The 20,568-nt window shown below is 45.7% G+C and overlaps 2 protein-coding genes across 7 annotated transcripts in view; one reads left to right on the top strand and one right to left on the bottom strand.

Moving 5' to 3' along the window:
- The window catches only part of LOC147902317 (uncharacterized), an 86,334-nt gene that overhangs the window by 29,329 nt on the left and 36,437 nt on the right, over positions 1 to 20,568 (bottom strand). The gene's annotated exons all lie outside the window — the stretch shown is intronic.
- On the top strand, positions 3,075 to 19,428 carry LOC147902318 (uncharacterized). The gene is made up of 3 exons (XM_087373169.1): positions 3,075 to 3,105; positions 3,225 to 3,853; positions 19,246 to 19,428. The coding sequence occupies exons 1-3, from the start codon at positions 3,075 to 3,077 to the stop codon at positions 19,426 to 19,428; spliced, it is 843 nt and encodes a 280-aa protein (XP_087229295.1).

The raw sequence follows: 20,568 nt of genomic DNA, 5'->3' as shown, positions 1-20,568 counted from the left end.
CGTCCCATGAGGACACCTGCTTTTGGGGGTTATATTTATTGTTGGGATAAGTGTGATCAAAGGCTTGCTCTATGGTGCATGTGTGCATCTAGGGGAGTCACATGTGTGAGTGTGTATGTTGTAGAGGCACATCAAGTGCTATGATGTGTCTAGTGTGTGACCTAAGTGATGATGTAAGCCAAAGGCCCCCACATGGGAGATTCCTTTGATTTAGGCCAGTCCCACTCATGTAGGGGCTGATTGCCCACTGATATAGGGGAGGTGCCTACACCATCCTCTCTTTCTATAAAATGGAGGTCATTCCTTCATTCTAATACAATGGATTTTGCCTCACTTGTGCTCTCACTCTTTGTGCCATGATGCATCTCTTCTATCCCACACTCCTCTACATTTGGTATCAAAGTTGGTAGGCTTTGTAGAACTCATTTGGTAGTGCCACCTCATCATCTTCTCCAACACCTCTTTTTGAACTTTCTTCCTACTTCCTTCTCAGAAATGGCTTAGCTCTGTTCTCCCTATTCCTTGCGACTTTTGCCAAGCCCTTCCAACTGGAGTTTCTACACAATGGGATGCCCCTCTGGCCCAGAGCATTTCCCTAGATTTAAGTATTCTACCCGCAGTGATTCAAGCAAACTCTGACGAAAAAACGCGCGATTCTGCTTCTCTGTTCAACCATTGCTTGAGCCCTCCTAGCACAAGCTAGTCCATGCCTAGAGCCTGCTGCTGATGAGTTTTGAAGGCCAATGCAGCAAGGAGAAATCAGAGAAAAGACAGTCAAAGAAGACGTAACTCTCCCAGACAGAAAGGCGCACTATTTCAGCAATGCTTTGTGGTGAACTTACTTTGATATTCAAGCTTTAGTTTTGTACAGAAAGCCCTATTAATCTCTTCTTCAGTTGTGTGAATTGTGCCCTCCAAGTTGAGCTAGTCTACTGCAATGCATTTTTTACAGTTTTGGACATTTGATGCTAGAGTATATGCTAGAGTGATGCTTGAGGATTGAAGTAATGCCAAAGTACAGTCCAGAGAATGTATTTTCGGTTTGAAATTCAGTTGGGACAGATCTTTTGTCAAAATGCCAAGCTCTGAGGGATCTTCAAATGCTAAACACTTGAAGAAGACTACAAGAAGGACAAAACTCAAAGTGAAGAAGACCCCAACCAAGAAACTTTAGGAGAAGCTAACAGGGTATGAGTATGCTAAACAATTAGGATTCTCTGAATTCATCTCTAGCAATCTACATTTGTATGGTGAGGGAGATTTCTTTGTTCCACAAGATTAGTCATTTTGTAAGAGAGTAGACACTACCTAACAAAGGTAAGACCCTCTCATGGCTACTTATAAAATTGACAAGTTCAATGGCCAAGGATTCCATACTTGGCAGATGAAGATAATCCACTGACTCTACTTCTACACTGCAGATGCAAAGAGAATTGAGAAAGCCTATGCCATCATTGCATTAGATTTGGGTGATGACTATGTACACCACATCTCAGATTTGGAATCCCCTTTTGAAGCATGGCACAAGTTAGATATATTGTTTGGTGCTAGCTCTCATACTTCCAAATTAAATCTAAAAATTAAGTTCTTTGAACTTAGAATGGAGGGAGATAATGTTGCTGCCCATGTCAATACTATGAGAAGTATTATGACACAACTAGCTTCAATTAATTCCCCTCTCACTGAGGATGATGCTATGGCAGTGCTTTTAAAGAGCATGCCTCAAGATTTTGACTATGTGGTTACTACTTTGAAGAATCTACCTCAACCCTCATTAGAAAGCATCATTAGTGCCTTGCAAGAAGAGGAAAGGAAGAACAATTCAAGAGTGGGAAAAATGCATACAGAGGCACTTGCAGTGAGGTTTTCAAAGAGCAAGTACAAGGCTTGTAAACACTGTGGGAAAAACAATCACCTTGAGAAGGATTGTTATAGAATCAACCCTTGCTCATATTGTGGAAAGAATAATCACTCTAAAAAGTTTTGCAATGAGAAAAAGAGGACTATGTCAAATATGGTTGAAGAGAGAACTCCATCAACAAAAGAAGCATCCAACTTTGTGGTAGAAGACAAGGACTTTGCCTTTTGAGCAACTTGTCTTTGAATTTTTGTTTATATCACTTGGTCAAATTTTGAGATTCTCTGCCTGGAGTAGTACTCCAAAAAGAATGTCATATGTTTTGTCTTTTGTAAATCACCTCTGGTCACCATATGATGTAGGCCATGTGATATGTGTTTGGTCTATCCCCATTTTGTGAACCTTGACCCTTGGCATGAGATCCTAGACATAGATTTATCATTGACCACCATGAGATGGCCATGTGTGACCACCATGAGATGGCATGAGAAACTATGAGACTAGATGTATCCTTGACATTGCAAGAGGCAAACCCTTGAGGGGGGGGTATGTTGGGATAAGTGTGATCAAGGGCTTGCTCTATGGTGCATGTGTGCATCTAGGGGAGTCACGTGTGTGTGTGTGTGTGTGTGTGTGTGTGTGTTGTTGTGTGTGTGTGTGGATAGTTGTAGAGCGTGGTGAGAGAGGTGGAGACGAGCCTCATCTGCATTCCGTACAGACTCCCTGCCTGTCCGTACATCCGTACGGCAGCCGTGTGCTCACCGTACAGCCGTACGGTCTGATCCGCCGCTCCCTGCGTGGCTTTTCGCAACTCTGCCTCTGCTTTCGTCGTTTCGCCGTACCTTTTCCTACACCTCTTCCGTCCGTACATTCCCGTCTTCTTCCGTACAGCCTGGATTCCTCGCCCATTTTTACCTCTTCGAACAGCTCTTGCGTGCCTGCTCGATACCCCTATACAGCTCAGCTTCTTCCTTGCAGCCCCTTCCGTGCAAACGTACTTTCCGTACAAGTCCCTGCTTCGTCCTCTTTTCGTTCAGCTCGCATCTCTAGCTTTCTCTTTGTCCGCACAGCCCTTCTCTGCTCTGCCCTTCTTTCAATCCTGTCCTTCTTCTCTTCATGGAAGATCAATTCAAAAGCTATTCTCGTAAGGAGTCGACCCGGGACTCCAAAAGACAACAGGTTGACTTTTCTACTACAGATTCGGTCGATGCTCACTATGTCTTTGATATGCTTAAAGATGAATTTCAGTACAGCCGGAAGGAGTGGGCCAAACCTCCCCCGGCCATCAAATATAAGTTGAAGCTTCCATCATTGGTTGCTCCTCTTCGAAAATTCTCTCAGCAAGCAGTTATTATCTTCTTTCCAGGAAAGCTACCTTCAGCAAATGATGTGGCTCAATGGGTTCAGGCATTGTTGGGAGGCTGCTTTGTTGAAGGGGTGTATTTTGCTTCTAGGGGTTTTTATGAGGTGCACTTTTCAGACGCCTCATATCGACAGCAGATTTTGGAGATGTCGCCCCTTTTCTATGGCAGACAAATGGTGCATGTCATGCCATGGTCGCCAAACAAAGATTACCACAGCCTCATTCGACATCATTGCCCCGTATGGGTTGAGGTGGTGGATTTTCCAGATTACATGAGGGCTGAGTTACCAAGTTTGGCAGCCTCTTTGGGGCAAGTTGTTTGCCCACCCCGCCCTTCGGGTAATCGCAATCGCTTTTGTATTCTTTGGGATACAGATCACCCCACCCCTCCTTCCATTGCGGTAGAAGTGGAGGATGTTCCCCTTGGTGAAAAATATTTTGACTTGAAATGGGGAGTTTTTGCAGGTGCTTGTTTCACATGCCATAAGTTTGGCCATTTAGCCTCACAGTGTCCTGCAGTTTTGCATCAGCTTCCTCCCACAGCTATTGCTCCAGAAAATACTCCCCCTCCGACTTATGCTTCGGGGTCTAAGGCTATGCCTACTAAACTGAGTGATGTGGCTCTCAAATCTGTCCCTTCCAAAGAAACTGTACTTCAGGTTTCAGCTAAGCAAAAGGATAAGGGTAAGGGCAAAATTTCAGAATCTCATGTCTCTCCCCAAGGTGCCTGGCAGCAACCTAAAAAGGTTTTCGCTCTCAAACCACGTCCACTACAATCTCGCCATTGGGATGCTTCAATTTCTACCCCTGGTCAGACCTCTTCCCCTGCTGACAGCCTTGCTTCTCAACTGTGGGTTGATGTGCTAAAAAGAGGCATCCCTGTATGTGATAATGATGAGGATCATAGAGCTAATGATCCAGGAGCACAGGTGGATGTTGATGTCATGGCTGAGGCCTGACAGTTTACACTCTATTCTGCCTTTTGGTTTGACTGTACATATCTTTTATGTCTACTTCCATTACTTGCATTACATATAATGTTCAGGGTCTTTGCAATGCAAATAAGTGGAGACTCTTCTGGCATTATGTACATAGAATGCATCCCGATGTGATCTCCTTACAAGAACACAATCAACATTTCTTGGCTGGTCAGCAAGGCCACTTTGCTGGTTATGATATTTTTTATGCTGGTACAATGCACTTTTCGGGGGTTTGCATGCTTGTTAAACATGATATACAGCCCACGGTGGCACACAATGATCCTCAAGGTCGATGGATGGTGATCAGGTGCACCTGGCAGGATACTCTCTATGAAATAGCATCTGTTTATGCCTCGCAAACTTCTGCGACTAGAGCTCAAATGTGGGATTCCCTCAAACAATACCCATGGCTTTCCAATGCTTTTTTGTGTGGAGACTTTAACAATTCGCCTGCCCCCCAAGATAATACTACTCATCGCTCTCACATGATCCCCACTGAGTTCCGACATTGGGAAGATATGCTCTCATCTCTCCATGCTGAAGATCTATGGCTCTCAACAAGGGACACAGATATGGGTTATACATATCATCACAATGCTTTTAATCATTACTGGGCTCGACTTGACAGATGGTATTTGCTGCATGCTCAGCAGTATGCTGATTTTACATGCACATTGCGGATTGATCACTCCCTCCTGCTATCTGATCATTTCCCGGTATGCTTGACATTATCAATAGCACGTCTGACAGATGATATGCCTTTTTTTGGTCATCGCTTGTTCCATGTTAATAGTGCCTACTTGCTTCATCAACAATTTCAGAACATGGTGAGAGTGGCTGTCCGTCCCCTCCTCTCACATGCTCAGGAGGATATGGATTTTGCTTGGATCAGCCTTGCTCATCGTTTACAGGCTGTTATTCAAGACTATGGACGGAGTTACATGGAAAACCTTCGGCTCAAGATAAAATGGGCTCAATCCCACAAGCAGCAAATGGATGCAATCAGTTCTCATAGGCAGCTTACTTCTTCTGAACAGGATTCTTGTGCTTATGCGGCTCACATCATCCATCAAAATGATCTTCGCAAATTAAAGAAGTGGCAAATCCGAGCTCCTATGAAACCCCTTTTGGATAAGGGCTGCTCCTCCAAAGCCTTTTTTAAAAGTCTCCATGCGGATAGGCGAAAGGAGGATATTTGCAGGATCAAGAAAGCTGATGGCACCTGGACCACTTCCAAATCAGCCCTGGAATTGCAATGTTTTAGTCACTTTCAGCAGCTCCTTTCTTCTCCACCTGATCATTTGATGCAAGTAAATGCAGCCAGGTCTCAATTTCTTATGCATGTTCAGCCCATAGTATCTCGGGAACAGGCCCTTACATTGGAGCAGCCTTTTATGCTTAGTGAACTGGAAGATGCTTTGAGTCATCTACGCAAAAGCAGCTCCCCTGGTTGGGATGGACTGACTGTTGAATTCTTCCGTGCATTTTGGGGTGATCTCAAGATTACTCTCCTTCTAATGATCAATCATGCTTGGGCAGAACAATCTCTACCTCCATCCTGGAAACATGGCCTTGTAAAATTGATTCCCAAAAAAAGGTTGTGTGAGACGATGGCTGATTGGCGGCCTATTTCCCTCATGCCTGTCATTTACAAACTCATTGCTAAAATGATTGTCCTCAGGGTTCGCTTCCTATTGCAAGCAGGACTTCATCCTAGGCAGTATGGGTTTGTCCCCAGGAGGCAGATCACTGACAATATCTCCAATGCCTTGCTTGCGATTGAGTATGCTAAATATTCTAAACAAGATGTTCTCATTCTGCAAGTAGACATTGCGAAAGCTTTTGATACTGTCCATTGGGATTTCATCTCTCAAACCATGCAAAAATTGGGATTTGGCTCTCGACTTGTCCACATCATTTACTGGCTTTACTCTCATGCCACTGCACAGTGCTTGCTTGGTGGTGGGTTGTCAAGAACCTGGACTATGACTCGCTCAGTGAGACAGGGTTGCCCTTTCAGCTCCTTACTGTATGCCATTGCTACCCATCCGCTACTCTTGCATATGGACTATCTGGCAGATACAGGACAGCTTCATGGTTTGCAAATTCCAGGGGCAAAGTCTTTTCTTGCACAAGCCTATGCTGATGATTCATTCTTCATGCCAAGGAATTCTCAAAGTGATCTTTCTTGTTTGATGCATACACTGAATGACTTTGGTATAGCTGCTGGACTGCATATCAATTTTCAGAAATCAAAACTTCTAGCTTTGAAAGCAGCTGATTGGCATGCACTGTTTTGGCCAGGCCACATTATCTCTTCCTTTACTATTGTCAGACATCTCGGATACCCCATTGGCTGGAATATTACTCCGCAACAACAGCTCAAATGGGTGCTTCAAAAGATCAATAAGAAGCTGGAATACTGGCATTTGTCCACTTGGCCTCTACATGTTCGACTCCGGATAGTACAGTCCATCATTATGGCATATGTGCAATTTTATCTGCCTCTTCTTCCTTGGTCTTTCAAGCATTTGGCTTCTTATATGTCCCAAGCTATGGAGATATTTTGGAAAAGTAAATCTCTTAAAAAAGCTTTGAGACTACTACCTATGCTGTCTATTTGTTCACCCAAGACTCATGGGGGGCTGAATATTCTCAATCTTCAGGTTCATATGTTGGCAAGAAAGAGCACTATGATTGCTGATTTTTTTCAGCAAAATCAACCATGGGCTATTATGTTAGCAGCTATGTGTGGAAACATGGCTTCCCATGCATATGGGCATTGGATTACAGATCACTGGGAAGCAGTTTTGTCTAATTTTCAGGGAAAAATTCCTGGTTGCCCTGTTTCTACTGCTTTTATTCATGATTGGAAGAGAATTCTTTCATATGCAAAATGGACAGGTGCTTCCTCTCGTCATGGCAACTCCTTTCGATTGGAAAGCATTCATTGGAGCAAGGTGTTTGCATCGCCTCTCGCTTTACAGGCACCTATCAAAGCATATAATCTCATGAAATTGGGCATAAGATTTGTTGGTGATGTTGTGGATCAACAAGGCTATACACTTTCATTTCCACAAGCTTGCAGGACATTTTCCTTGGGTCTGCATCATAGATCCATTTGGAGAACACTTTCAATTATGATGCAGCCATTTGTTCCGGTTCCTCCACTGTTTGCACAGGACAGATTAATGGACTGGAATTTGACTTCCATACCTCCTGCTGCATATACACTTTCGATACACAATCTGACTGCCTCGAAGGTTTACAGATTTCTTCTTCCACAGCCATGGATTGACAAGCATGCCAACACTCTTTGGAATTTGGATAGGCCTTTATCTTGGTGGCAATCCCGTCTCATGAAAATCTGGAAAACCAAATTGCCATTGAAACAGAGGCTTTTCTTTTGGAGATGTATAGTGGGAGCCTTTTCCATTGGGGTGAAATTGGCAGCTCGCCGCATTGCTTCCCCTTTCTGCCCCCGTTGCTCTCATCCTCGCGAGACAGTTCCTCACTTATTATGGTTTTGCCCGCACTCTCGCACATTGATCACTCAGGTTTCTCATTTACTGCGGCTTCGGTTCCCCTCTATCAGATTTGGGAAACTTTTCTGGATGTTTGGATGCTGCTCATCTCAGATGTCTCCATTACTCCTTTTCTTTCATTGGACTCGCTTTTGGGTATTATGGACCATCTGGACACAGAGACTGCACTCTAGGATGGGTCAACAGTTTCCTCAGGCATATATTTTCTTCAGAATGTCCCTTAAGCAGTCTTTACATGACAGTATTGCTGCAAGGGATTTGGATGCTACTTGCCTTGAAGTGTTCTCTACTTGTTTTTGAGTTCTTCTATTGGGCTCTCTTTCGGAGTTCTTTGCTAGTGTGTGGGAGACCTCCCATATTGTAAATTTATGAGCATATAAATACAATGGATTTTACCAAAAAAAGTGTGTGTGTGTGTTGTAGAGGCACATCATTTGCTGCGGCTTCGGTTTCCCTCTATCAGATTTGGGAAACTTTTCTGGATGTTTGGATGCCTCTCATCTCAGATGTCTCCATTCCTCCTCTTCTTTCACTGGACTCGCTTTTGGGTACTATGGACCATTTGGACACAAAGACTGCATTCTAGGATGGGTCAACAGTTTCCTCAGGCATATATTTTCTTCAGAATGTCCCTCAAGCAATCCTTATATGACAGTTTTGCTGCAAGGGACTTGGATGCTACTAGCCTTGAAGTGTTCTCTACCTGTTTTTGAGTTTTTCCATTGGGCTCTCTTTTGGAGTCTAATGTCAGTGTGTGGGAGACTTCCCATCTTGTAAATTTATGAGAATATAAATACACTGGATTTTACCCAAAAAAAAAAAAAAGTGTGTTGTAGAGGCACATCAAGTGCTATGATGTGTCTAGCGTGTGACCTAAGTGATGATGTAAGTCAAAGGCCCCCACATGGGAGGTTCCTTTGATTTAGGCCAGTCCCACTGATGTAGGGGCTGATTGCCACTGATATAGGGGAGGTGCCTACACCATCCTCTCTTTCTATAAAATGGAGGTCATTCCTTCATTCTAATACAATGGATTTTGCCTCACTTGTGCTCACTCTTTGTTCCATGATGCATCTCTTCTATCCCACACTCCTCTACATTTATTATGTTACATTCATAGATGACTTCACCAACTACACTTGGGTCTATGGTCTTAAGGCAAAATTAGAAGTATTTATGCATTTCAAACACTTTGTAGCTATGGTTGAGAATAAGACAGGACTCAAGGTGCAGACACTTCGCACACATAGAGGGGGGGAGTATATGTCTCATGAGTTTGAGGCATTTTTTAAGGAGAAAGGCATCACGCATCAGCTTACAGTGAGGCTTACACCTCAACAGAATGACAAAGCTGAGCGCAAGAATTGCACTCTTATGGAGATGGATAGATGCATGCTTACCAATAAAAAGTTGCCTCACAGGTTTTGGCTTGAAGGCCTCATGTGTGCCAACTATGTTTTGAATCGGGCTCCAACAAAGGCTTTGAAGACAATCACTCCGTATGAGGCATGGCATGGGAGAAAGCCTTCAGTGGACCATTTCAGAGTTTTTGGTTGTGTTGCATATGCCCACATGCCTGTGGAGTTTCGACACAAGTTGTCAGATAGGGCACTTAAATGCATTTTTGTGGGGTATAGTTCACAAAGCAAAGGCTATCGTCTCTACAATCCTGCTTCATGCAAGATTTTTGCGGGTAGAGATGTTATATTCTTTGAAAATTCAGCACATACACATGCTAAATTTCAGATTCTAGCTTCTTCAGATGATGTTTTTGAGGGGATGCTTCGTATAGCATTTGGTTCCCCGCTGAGGTTCATGCTGAAAATCAGAATTTACAGCAACCTCCTCCTGATCCACATGCCCCGATTCAGCCACAAATTGATTTTGTACCCTACAGACTCTCAAGGAGAGTAGGCTTGAGGCCCCATTGCATGGCAGGACTCGTAGTGCAGTAAGGCACGCAGGGGGGGCTCTTTCAGTTGAGACAGCTTATGCAGAGACTCTTCTTGATGAAGAGGAGCCTGACTCTTTTGAAGAAGCAAAGGATAATGTGCATTGGATGCATGCCATGCACAATGAGTTGCAGTCCATTAAGAAAAATCAGCCTTGGGATGTTGTGGATGCCATTGGTACCAAGTGGGTTTTCAAGGTAAAAAGGAAGCCAAATGGGTCCATTGACAGGTGCAAGGCAAGGCTGTTTGCCAAAGGCTATGCACAAAAGAAGCGCATAGATTATGAGGAGACTTTTGCTCCTACATCCCGGATGACCACCATGCGGTCAGTTATTGCCATGGCTGCAAATTTTGTTTGGGATGTCCATAAGTTGGATATAAAAACAGCTTTCCTTAATGGGGACTTGCAGGAAGAGATTTATGTCAAACAACCTCCTGGATTTGAACTTTCTAGCAATGCACTTCAGGTTTGCAAGCTTAACAAAGCTTTATATGGGCTGAAACAAGCCCCGCGTGTATGGTATGCCAAGATTGATGCATTCCTGGCAAGCAAGGGGCTACATAATAGTCCCACGGAAAGCAGAAGGATGGGGGGGATATTTTGGTTTTCATTCTCTATGTAGATGACATGCTGCTCACAGGGTCAAATGAGGATATAATTGCAGATTTTAAGGCTAAGTTGAAAGCTGAATTTGACATGACAGATTTGGGCATGTTAAATTTTTATTTGGGGATCCAGTTTATACAAGACAAGAGTGGCATCGTTATGTCTCAATCCAAGTATGTACAAAAGCTCTTGGATAGGTTCAACATGCATGATTGTAAGCCTATGCCACTCCCATGGAGCCGGGGCTGAAACTCATATGTATGATGCAAGTGTATCACTGGATGTCACACTTTACAACCAGGCTGTTGGATGCCTCATCTACTTGTGCAATACACGGCCCGATATTCAGTATGCAATATCTCAAGTGAGCAGATATATGCACAGCCCAAAGACAACACATTGGCAAGCTGTAAAACGCATCTTCCGATATTTGCAAGGCACAAAGTCTTTTGGCTTGATGAGGGGGGGTGACTTGCAGATGCATGCTTACAGTGCTTCAGATTGGGCCGGAGACTATGATACCAAGCAGTCCACTAGTGGTAATTGTTTCTTTCCAAAGCTTGCATTTCTTGGCTGAGCAAGAAGCAATCTATAGTGGCTACTTCCTCATGTGAAGCTGAGTACAGGCAGCTTTCACAACGACAATTGAGTGTGTTTGGCTGCGACGTTTGTTTGCTGATCTTCGTCTATTATTGGAGGGTCCTTCTCCAGTTTTCACTGATAGTCAAAGTGCTATAGCAGTGGCAAAGAATCATGTGTTTCATGCTTGCACAAAGCACATTGAGGTTCATTATCATTATGTCAAAGAGAAGTTACATGCAGGGGAGATCAGTATGATCTATGTGTCAACACATGACAATGTTGCAGACATCTTCACCGATCACTACCTTGTACACCACATTGGCACTGTAGGGGGGTGTTAGAATTATTATTATATTCTAGGCAGTGGCCAATGTAATGTAATAAGTGGGTTAGGGGCACTTTTCCCTCTTAGAGGTTTTTCCCCCTAACCACAGTCTAATCTCTAACTACGGTTAGTAATTAGATAGGGTTTTGTCACTTAGACAAAACCCCTCATCTCTTTCATTGTACTGCACTTCATTCAGTCCACTATTGAGTAGCCTACGTTCAGCTCACTCTCTTTTTGCTCACTCTTGCTCTCTTCATTGTTTTCTCACAGGCATCACAATATCCCAAAGAACATGACACGTATCCAATGTCCAGCTTTTTGGGACAAAAGTGAGCCTTGTTAGAATTCGGATTATCTCCTCTCTGTACTATAGGGAGTGAGGGCTGATTTGCGGGTGTGCCTGCCCAAGGATAGTTGCAGGTTTCCCTTGTGTCAGAGAGAAGTTACATGCAGGGGAGATCAGTATGATCTATGTGTCAACACATGACAATGTTGCAGACATCTTCACCAATCACTACCTTGTACACCACACTGGCACTATAGGGGGGTGTGGCAGTGGCCAATGTAATGTAATCAGTGGGTTTGGGGCACTTTTCCCTCTTAGAGGTTTTTCCCCCTAACCACAGTCTAACCTCTAACTACGGTTAGTGATTGGATAGGGTTTTGTCACTTAGACAAAACCCCTCATCTCTTTCATTGTACTGCACTTCATTCAGTCCACTATTGAGTGACCTACGTTCAGCTCACTCTCTTCTTGCTCACTCTTGCTCTCTTCATTGTTTTCTCACAGGCATCACAATATCCCAAAGAACATGACACATATCCAATGTCCAGCTTTTTGGGACAAAAGTGAGCCTTGTTAGAATTCGGATTATCTCCTCTCTGTACTATAGGGAGTGAGGGCTGATTTGCGGGTGTGCCTGCCCAAGGATAGTTGCAGGTTTCCCTTGTGAATTATGCAGGTAGTTGAAGGGCTGTGCCAGGGCATTTTGCTAGGGTATGTAGACTGAATTGAGGTCTGGAAAACACGGTCTAGTTCAAAGGCTTGTTAGGGGCTGGTAGAGGGCTGTTCAAGGCTGGTTATTACCAGCTGGGTCCCGTCAGGCCAGCCAACCACATGATCATTGGGTCGGGTAAGGGGTCGGGTTACACCAGGTGGGTTAAGTTAGCCAGTTGGCCTGTCCAAGTCAGCTGACCAAAGTGCCCCCCTCCTATAAATAGGGCTTATTTTGCCCATCATTTGTATCTATCAGAGGTGCAGTTCCTACCTTTGTTTGGAGTCTTCCAAGGCGCAGTTCATCCTTTGGTTGTGATCTTGCGGTTGTGGTTTTTCTCAGTAGTGAAGCAGATCTCTTGCAATCTTTAAATTTATTGCGCAGTTCTCTCTATCTCTAATCGCATTTCGGCATCTCTCTCTTCCATACGCATATTCCCGCTGCATCTCTAACATGGTATCAGAGCCCAATGTAGCATAAAGCCTTGGACACGGAGAGAGCACCAGGGCAGAAGGTATTTGCTGTTGATCAGAGAAGAAGGGAACAGTTCGGGATAAGGAGGAGTGGCCAGAAGGAGACATCACTGAAAGACAGCCACCTTGAAAAGATCCTGTAACCTCTTGTCTCTTTTCTTTCCCAACCAGCCTCCCTTCACAAGAGCAAGGTCAACCACCCCCCCCCCCCCCTCCGAGATGGTAGATTTGCTTGAGATGGCTGAGAAGCGAGTGAAGATTCCTATCCTCCATGTTCCCGGTGGACCATCAGTTGGACGGAAACAACTATGGGACTTGGAAGGTTATGATGGAGTCAGTGCTGCAGTCCTATGACTTGTCTGATTTCATTTTGGTTGAAGTTGTAAGGCCAGATCTGGAGGAGGACCTTGGCATTGAGAGCACGATTGGAGTGAAACACGGAGGCTCCCTTTCACCGACTTCAGCGGAGGGACTGCGAAGACATCTGGAGGCCCTAGAGTGCTTTGCAAAGAGAGAGACTTGACAGTTAATCTTGGGAAGACCTAAGTTATTATCTTCAACACCTCACGTGCGGTACTCCATCGTCATAGTTTCACTTACCGAGGTGAGCCAATGGAGATAGTGCAGTCTTACACATGTTTGGGGGCAGTCTTCACAGGGCCAATTTTTCGCAATGACCCATGCAAGCCACGACTCACACGAGGACAAGGAGCCTTAGCCCGACTACAGAGGAAGTGCAGCTAGGACACGACCAACACGAGCCTTAGCCCAACTAGAGAGGCAGTGCTTTAAGGCACACTTTTAGGTTCCACCGACGAAGGGCTGGCTTTTAGACACCCTAGTGAGACCAACTGCCATGTCTGCAGCATCTTTTTGGCAAAGTGATCTCTCGCCGACAGAGTGGAGGAGATTTGAGCGGCTTCCTTAGGCCTACGTTTAGGAGGTGAAGGAGACCTACAAGAGTGGCAGCCAACCTAGGCTAGCTCCGGACAGCAAGGTGGAAGGGATCACTGGACACGGAGTCTACAAAATGAAGAGTGCAGTCTTACACATGTTTAGGGGCAGTCTTCACAGGGCCTATTTTTGCAATGGCCCATGCAGCCAGGCCACGACTTACACGAGGACAAGGAGCCTTAGCCCAACTACAGAGGCAATGCAGCTCGGACACGACTCACACAAGCCTTAAGTGAGACCAACTGCCATGTATGCAGCACCTTTTTGGCATAAAGAAAGAAAGAAAGTTTATTAAAGTCTTCGGAAGACCGATGGGCCTATGAGACTGTGAAAACGAGCTGTCGTAGTGGAGCTACTAAACGAGCATCCATACCAATGCAAAATGCAAAAATGCAGAATGGCAGTACTAAGTCCTAAGTACAACATAGTCATGTCGATGGTCGACTATATATCAATCTCAACATCATCATCAATATCATCATCATCTCCAGCAACAGCAAGATATCAGGATGGATGAGGCAGTGGAGGAATAGAGTGTTGTCGGCCACTCAGAAGGTGCGGTCCTGCCACGTCTCCTAGTCGTAGCTCTGCGTCTAACCAGGGCTACTGTGACCCCCGTCGGTCGGGCTCCGACTCTAAACAAGGAGGGGATGTCTCCAAGTGTGATCTATGTGTCGACCCTCTGTCTGAGCTGTCGGGTCACGGGCTCCAGGTCACGGTCATGTCAAGGCCTCGTCTCGTTGGGGTCCATGTGATCTAGCTGAAAGAACTCCGTGATAGAGCTCTGAGAGAGATCAACCGAGGAAGAAGTCTGCTCCTGTCTCCGTGCTCGGAGTATCCTCTCGCGGTGTCTAAGTGCCTCACGAATGAAACCTGCCAAACACCACTGGTCTGGGTAGGAGAGGAAATGGGCTAAAATCCCATAACTATCCCTAAAGAGGCAGTGGAAACGTCCTCGAATCTCATAGTACACTGGACACCTGAAGATGAAATGCTCCTCTGTCTCAACCTCCTATATGTCACACAGTGTGCATATGCGCCACTCCCTGGGTAGTCGCTCTGCTCTACCGTTCTCAATGCGAAGTCTATGTGAAAAGACCCGGAACTGCCCAACAGAGACCCTCAGCAAGCGGGGTAGGTGAATCTGTGTGTATCCAAGTGGGTCAATGAAACCCTCCGCTGTGATATGTAAGGAGTGATCTATGTAAAAGCTAAGCTTCACTGGGAGTTCACTCAGTTCCAACCAGGTCCGAAAAGTGTGTAGCTGTAGTAGATCCTCACGAATAACCTGGTTGACCTCGTGTGATAAGAGGGGAGAGAACGGAGCATCCATACTATACTGGAAGGGAGGTAGTCTATCCATGTGGAGCCCCAGTCGCTCAAACCATCTCTCTGTACGTGCATACCAGCACCTCTGATCTCCTCCTGCTGCAAGTGCCATAGAAGAGGATAGAGCTATCTATGGTAGCCTGCTACGCCCCTAGGTATAATCCCCATATTCCCTAACTCGGTACAGATATGTGATGACCTGAAATGCAGCATCTAGCTGTAAAGAGGGTGACCCAAACTCAGCCTGAATGATCTAGTGAGGAACGGATGACTTACCACGAATCATCCGTGATAACATGAGAACCTGTAGCCGCTGCACACGGGCCCACTCTGTATCCGACAAGTCTGGCCCCAACAAGGGCTGTCGTACATCCCTGCTGGGCGAGCCAAGGAGTCAAAAAGCAACCCCTTGGTACGTGGATCCTGAAAGTGTGAGCGGAAGCACTGCCTCTCTAGCCTAGCCAATAAGGCATACCCTCTACTCAAGCGTGCCTGCATCGCAGGTCTCATAGTGAAGCTCGGTCCGGAGAAGATAACCCCAAGATAAGTGTATGATGAAACTATCTCAACAGACCCCGCAAATGTCAACTGCTCCTGACGCATGATGACTCGAGATGTATTGAAGATCATGACCTTGATTTTACCCAGGTTGACCTTCAAATCATGAGACTCACAAAAGGACTGTAGTGCGTCTAGGTGTCTCTGAAGCCCCTCTGCTGAGGAAGACAAGAGAGCCACGTCATCTGCATAGAGCAAAATCTGGATCAACGTACCCGCAAGAGAGCAACCTACACCCCCCTGTGTCTGCATCACTGTCTCAAGCTCGTCAATGTAGAGGCCAAACAAGATAGGCGACAAAGGACACCCTTGTTTGACCCCGATGGTACTCATGATCTCGTCTGTCCACCCGGATCCTGCCCAAACTCTGCTAGAAACTCTCTCGTAAAGTGCCATGACAGCCCAAATGATCTCCTCGTCATAACCCAAGTCCTGTAGGCGCCGTATGAGGCGGGCTCTCGGGACCGTATCAAATGCCTTGCGGGAATCCACAAAGCAACAATAAACCCTCTGCTTCTGTGACCTCGCCTCTTCGATGATACATCTGAGCGTGAGAATGTGGTCCATGGTTCCATGATCACGCCATAATCCGGCCTATCCTGCTGCTCTAAGTCCTCGACACTCTGCAAGTCTGCTAACCTCGGATTCAAGTACTGATGCATAAATCTTGGACATGACATGTCCAATCATAATGGTCATGTAGTTCTCCGGGCTCATGGGATCCCCTACCTTGTGGATGGGTGAGATAGTGTTAATGGTCCAAGTGTGTGGAAATCCCAAATAAACTGCTTCATTAAAAAGCTTTGCTAAGATTGGGGCTAGGAGGTTAATCCCATATGCAATGAACTCAGTGCATAGCCCCTCATGATCCTTCGCTCAGCCATTATGAAGTTTCATTACAGCATCCTTTACCCCTCCTCTAGTAAAGAGGGTGCAGGATGTGGGACGAGGCATGTGTGAGAGGTTAGGGGCTGGCTGATTTGAGATGTCATAAAGTGTGCGTGCATAATCAAACCAAATCTGGGTGCCAGTGAGTGGCAGAGGGGACCGTCCTTCTAGAAATCTCTGCCAGAAGTCCTTAGAGTTGTTACTAAACAAAATGTTCAGTAGCTCCTTCTCATTTCGACGAACGAAGTCTAGTTTCTTCCTCCGTACCAGTCTACGGTATTCACCTAGCGTATCTGGTGCGCTTGGAAGATTGTTTTTGGTTTCGAATCTGAGTTGACGACGTAAGGCCTTACACTCATCATCGTACCAACTATTACAGGGTACGGTTCCAAGGGGTGGTGGGCGGATAGAGCGGGTGGTGCGGAAAAAAGCGTGAATGGCAACCTCGTGTAGTGAGCGGGTGACAAGGGCAGCACGATCCTCTAAAAGGGGTATGAAGTCAATATAAGCGAGAAGTATGTAGAGACGGCCAGAGTAAGAAGGTGAGTGATCCCGATCAAAGCGTATATCGTGGTAGGTGGAGTAAGCACTGAGTGGGGTGGAAGGTGCTGTGCGAAGGGAGGTGGAGATGCGAAAATACACCTAGGACGGTGTTTTTTTATGGTGGTGCATAACACTAGGGGGAAAAGGGTGTATAATGTGTGATCGAGCATGCAAATCATATCTGATGGACACAATAATTTGAAAGAGTCTCAACCTAGGTGGTATTTACACGCATGCAAAGTGGTGCGCCCATCCGATAAGTACTTGATGGAATAACACACCTAGGACCATGCTTTTTTATGGTTGTGCATGACACTAAGGCAAAAAGGATGTTTAATTCTTGATCGACCATACAAAGCATATGTGATGGGTACAATACTTTGCAGGCACCTCAACCTAGATGGTACGTAGCGAGAGCTGTAACAAGAGAAGAGGGGAAGGGAACAACATCCGGCGCCATGGGCATGAGTATGTCACTGATCGTAGATGTAGAAGGAGCTGAGACTGGAAATAGAGCTAGGCATGAAGCGGGGACTGAAGTCGAAGTAGAGATAGAGATAGAGGGAGCTGAGGCTAGAGCTGAAAACGAAACTGACATTGTAGCGGGAGTTGAGGTTGAGGAGAGACAGAGTGGAGGAGATTTGAGCGGCTTCCTTGGCCCACGTTCAAGAGGTGAAGGAGACCTACAAGAGTGGCAGCCCACCTAGGCTAGTTCTGGACCACAAGGTGGAAGGGATCACTGGACAGAGAGTCTACAAAAGCTCAGAGAAGCATGCGGGCTCAGAGATCTAGAGGTGCCACGCAAATAGTAGCACATTTTGGTAAGATTGGAGGACCACGGTTTGGTGGGACTCCGCATCTCCTTTTGTATTGTGTCCAGTTTGCGGGCAGATGGAAATATATAAGTGTGGCTTCTATATTTATCTTGGATGCAATGTATGTTCTCGCTTGCACATACACATCTATGATTGTGACGTACACATAGTGAATGAAGTTTGATTCCGTAGTGAAACACTTCCGTGTGTGATTCCTGGGCTCATCTATCGGTCCGCTACAAGATACCCTCTTGTGGGATTTCATTTTCTAACATGGTATCACAACCTTGATGAAAGTTCACGGAAAGTGGAGCTTGAAGGCAAGGACCTTGCTCAAGGACGACCTTGATTCATTGCTCAAGGGAATTAGCTTCCATGTCTGAAGGATTGTACCCAAGAGGGAGGCTCAAGTTCTCATGCAAGTGACGTCTAAGGGATTCTACCCTCGAAGAAAGGCTCAAGTTCAAGCAGGTGTACGACACTCTAAACTCTTAACCTCTTTCAGTTCATTATTATGGCCAACAGATATCAGATCCCAAATGTTGGTGAGACGGGCAAGCTCAATGGGACCAATTACCCATTGTGGAAAATGAAGGTTCGGAGCCACTTAGTGCTCAGGGAGTCGTGGGGGATTGCAACAGGGACAAAGCTGTTTGCCTCAGGCCACCATGACTACCCCAGCCACATCAATTGTGGCAGCAGTGACAACACGAGTGGACCTTGTTTTAGTGAGAGCATGGTAGATCCGGGATGCAGAAGCCTTGGCTATCATTGTGGGTACGACTGGGTGTATGATGCCTTCTCACATACAGGTGGTGAACTCTTCTTTCGAGGCCTGGGCGACATTGAGATTCGGTGCTTGCGAGTTCTCTCTTGTGAACACACAATTTTTAAGCATTCCCTGTTAGGTTCTCGAGATTCTTCCATTGTATATACCATGACCATCACATATTTCTGGTGCTGCATAAACAGTAGCTAGGTGTCTGTCAATGAGGATACTAGTCTAGGTTTCTTCTAACATGGTATTAGAGCCTGGCTGCCTATTTAGAGAGCCGTGAGATGGCAACATGCTTGGAAGAGAGATTCGAGAGCCTAGGGTTTCAAAGGAGGGATCTGAAGCTGAGAGGTGTATGCCTTTATGATCAGGCCATCTAGCTAGAGATTGACTTCGACGACTGATAGAAGAAGGAAGTTCTGATCAGCAAAGGTGTGACAAAAAGGTCAGTGCATACAGAAGTAAGAATTCCCTTTGCGATAAACCTCACAGGTGCAACATGGTGTCCCATATGCCGATTCCAAACTTTGGCATGACGGGGATGCTAGACAGTATAAACTATCAGATGTGAAATATCAAAATTCAGAGAGACATGATTGCATGTGCATTGTGGGCAATGATTAAAGGACAGGAATTGAAACGGGAGGGCCAGAAGGATGCAGTAGCGAAAATATATCACTGAGATGACATCAAAATATAGGTGCTTCGAGATGCTAAGGAACTATCAATGATTATCAGGATGACTGTAGATTCAGTCCTTCTGCACATTCAATTTGTGGAGACTTTGTCTGAGGCATGGAAAATTCTGTGGGACTTGAACGAGACAGAGAATATGAATGGTATTGTCATGCTCCAAAATGAGCTATTCATGTTGAAGATGTAAGAAGGTGACTCGGTGAGTGAGCATCTAGTCAAAGTCTAAGGGTTAGAAAAGACTTGCCACTGTACGTCAGAAGATGGACAGCAATCGGTTGGCCACTCTCATGGTCAGTAAATTGTCAAGGAGCTTCAATGGGTTATTGACAACCCTAACGAGTGATTGGAGTTCCTTGTTCTAGGAGAAAGAAAGGGAGAAGCTGTGTGCGGATGTTGGTCACGAGAAGGTGTTCAATGCCAACACCAAAGGAAAAGGGAAGGGCAAACAAGAGAAAGCCAAGCCCAATAAGAAAAGCAAGGTGCTCCCAGGGATTGAGACTCTTCTACTGAAGACAGCAAGAAGAAGAAAAAGAAATGCTCTTACTGTGATGTGCCTTGACATTTGGCAAAAGACTGTAGGGAGAAAGGGCTGATCAAAAGGAGGAGGACAGGTCCAAGGGAGACGATCCCAAAAGCTTGATGGGGCCTTGGATTTGCCTGAGTGGCAGAGGATCAGGGCAATGCGCCACTCGAGCAAGGACAGGACCATCAACCCAGTTCTAGGCTCGATAGAACAGGATGGGATGTGTTGGCGGCTCCGGTTATGGGAGGGCCAGCCTCTTTGCGACATACAATGGGATACAGGAGAGTGGTTTTGGCCCTCACGTGTAGAGCACACAAATAGGTGGAGGATTGCCCTTCTTCCCATACACGACACGCATTTGTCGGCACATGCAGTTGGAGTTGGGACTCGACAGCCTGGAATCCCTCCCGAGAGCGGCACTGGGTGAAGAACAGGTTCCTCAAGAGGTTATTTCCAGATTTTTTTCACGCTTATGGACCAGCCACAGACCCCAGAAGATCTTACTTCTTTTGGATGGTGGCTCATGGAAGCTTACCCATTGGTCCTTGGTTGGAGCAGATGCATGTAGATGGTCATTGCCACCGTTGCATGGACAGATATTTGGAGACAATTCCTCACTGTCTTTGCAGCTGCCCTGTAGCGCAAAGGATCTGGTTGTGTCCTTCCAAATTGTTGTCATGGCACAGAGGATGCAGCCTGATTTCACTTGGAGGATGGCTGCCTAGCTGATGGAAGAAGATCGTGCCTTCTTCATTGACCCGGCCTCGCCAGCGTACAGGATTCACGGGTAGCAAGTCTTACGGA

Source organism: Dipteris shenzhenensis, chromosome 4 (assembly GCF_047967505.1).
Source record: "Dipteris shenzhenensis isolate YYH24624 ecotype China chromosome 4, Dip_SZ_1.0, whole genome shotgun sequence".
Taxonomy (NCBI): domain Eukaryota; kingdom Viridiplantae; phylum Streptophyta; class Polypodiopsida; order Gleicheniales; family Dipteridaceae; genus Dipteris; species Dipteris shenzhenensis.
Note: the sequence above shows the minus strand (reverse complement) of the source record. Positions and strands in the feature narration are given on the sequence as shown.

Excerpts from the sequence above, each read along its gene's own strand:
- LOC147902318 (XM_087373169.1), top strand. The coding sequence starts at position 3,075 with ATGTCTTTGATATGCTTAAAGATGAATTTCA. Across the intron at positions 3,106-3,224 it reads ATGCTTAAAGATGAATTTCA|GAAAGCTACCTTCAGCAAAT; the intron begins GTACAGCCGGAA and ends TCTTCTTTCCAG. Across the intron at positions 3,854-19,245 it reads GTGATGTGGCTCTCAAATCT|GTGCTTCGAGATGCTAAGGA; the intron begins GTCCCTTCCAAA and ends ATCAAAATATAG.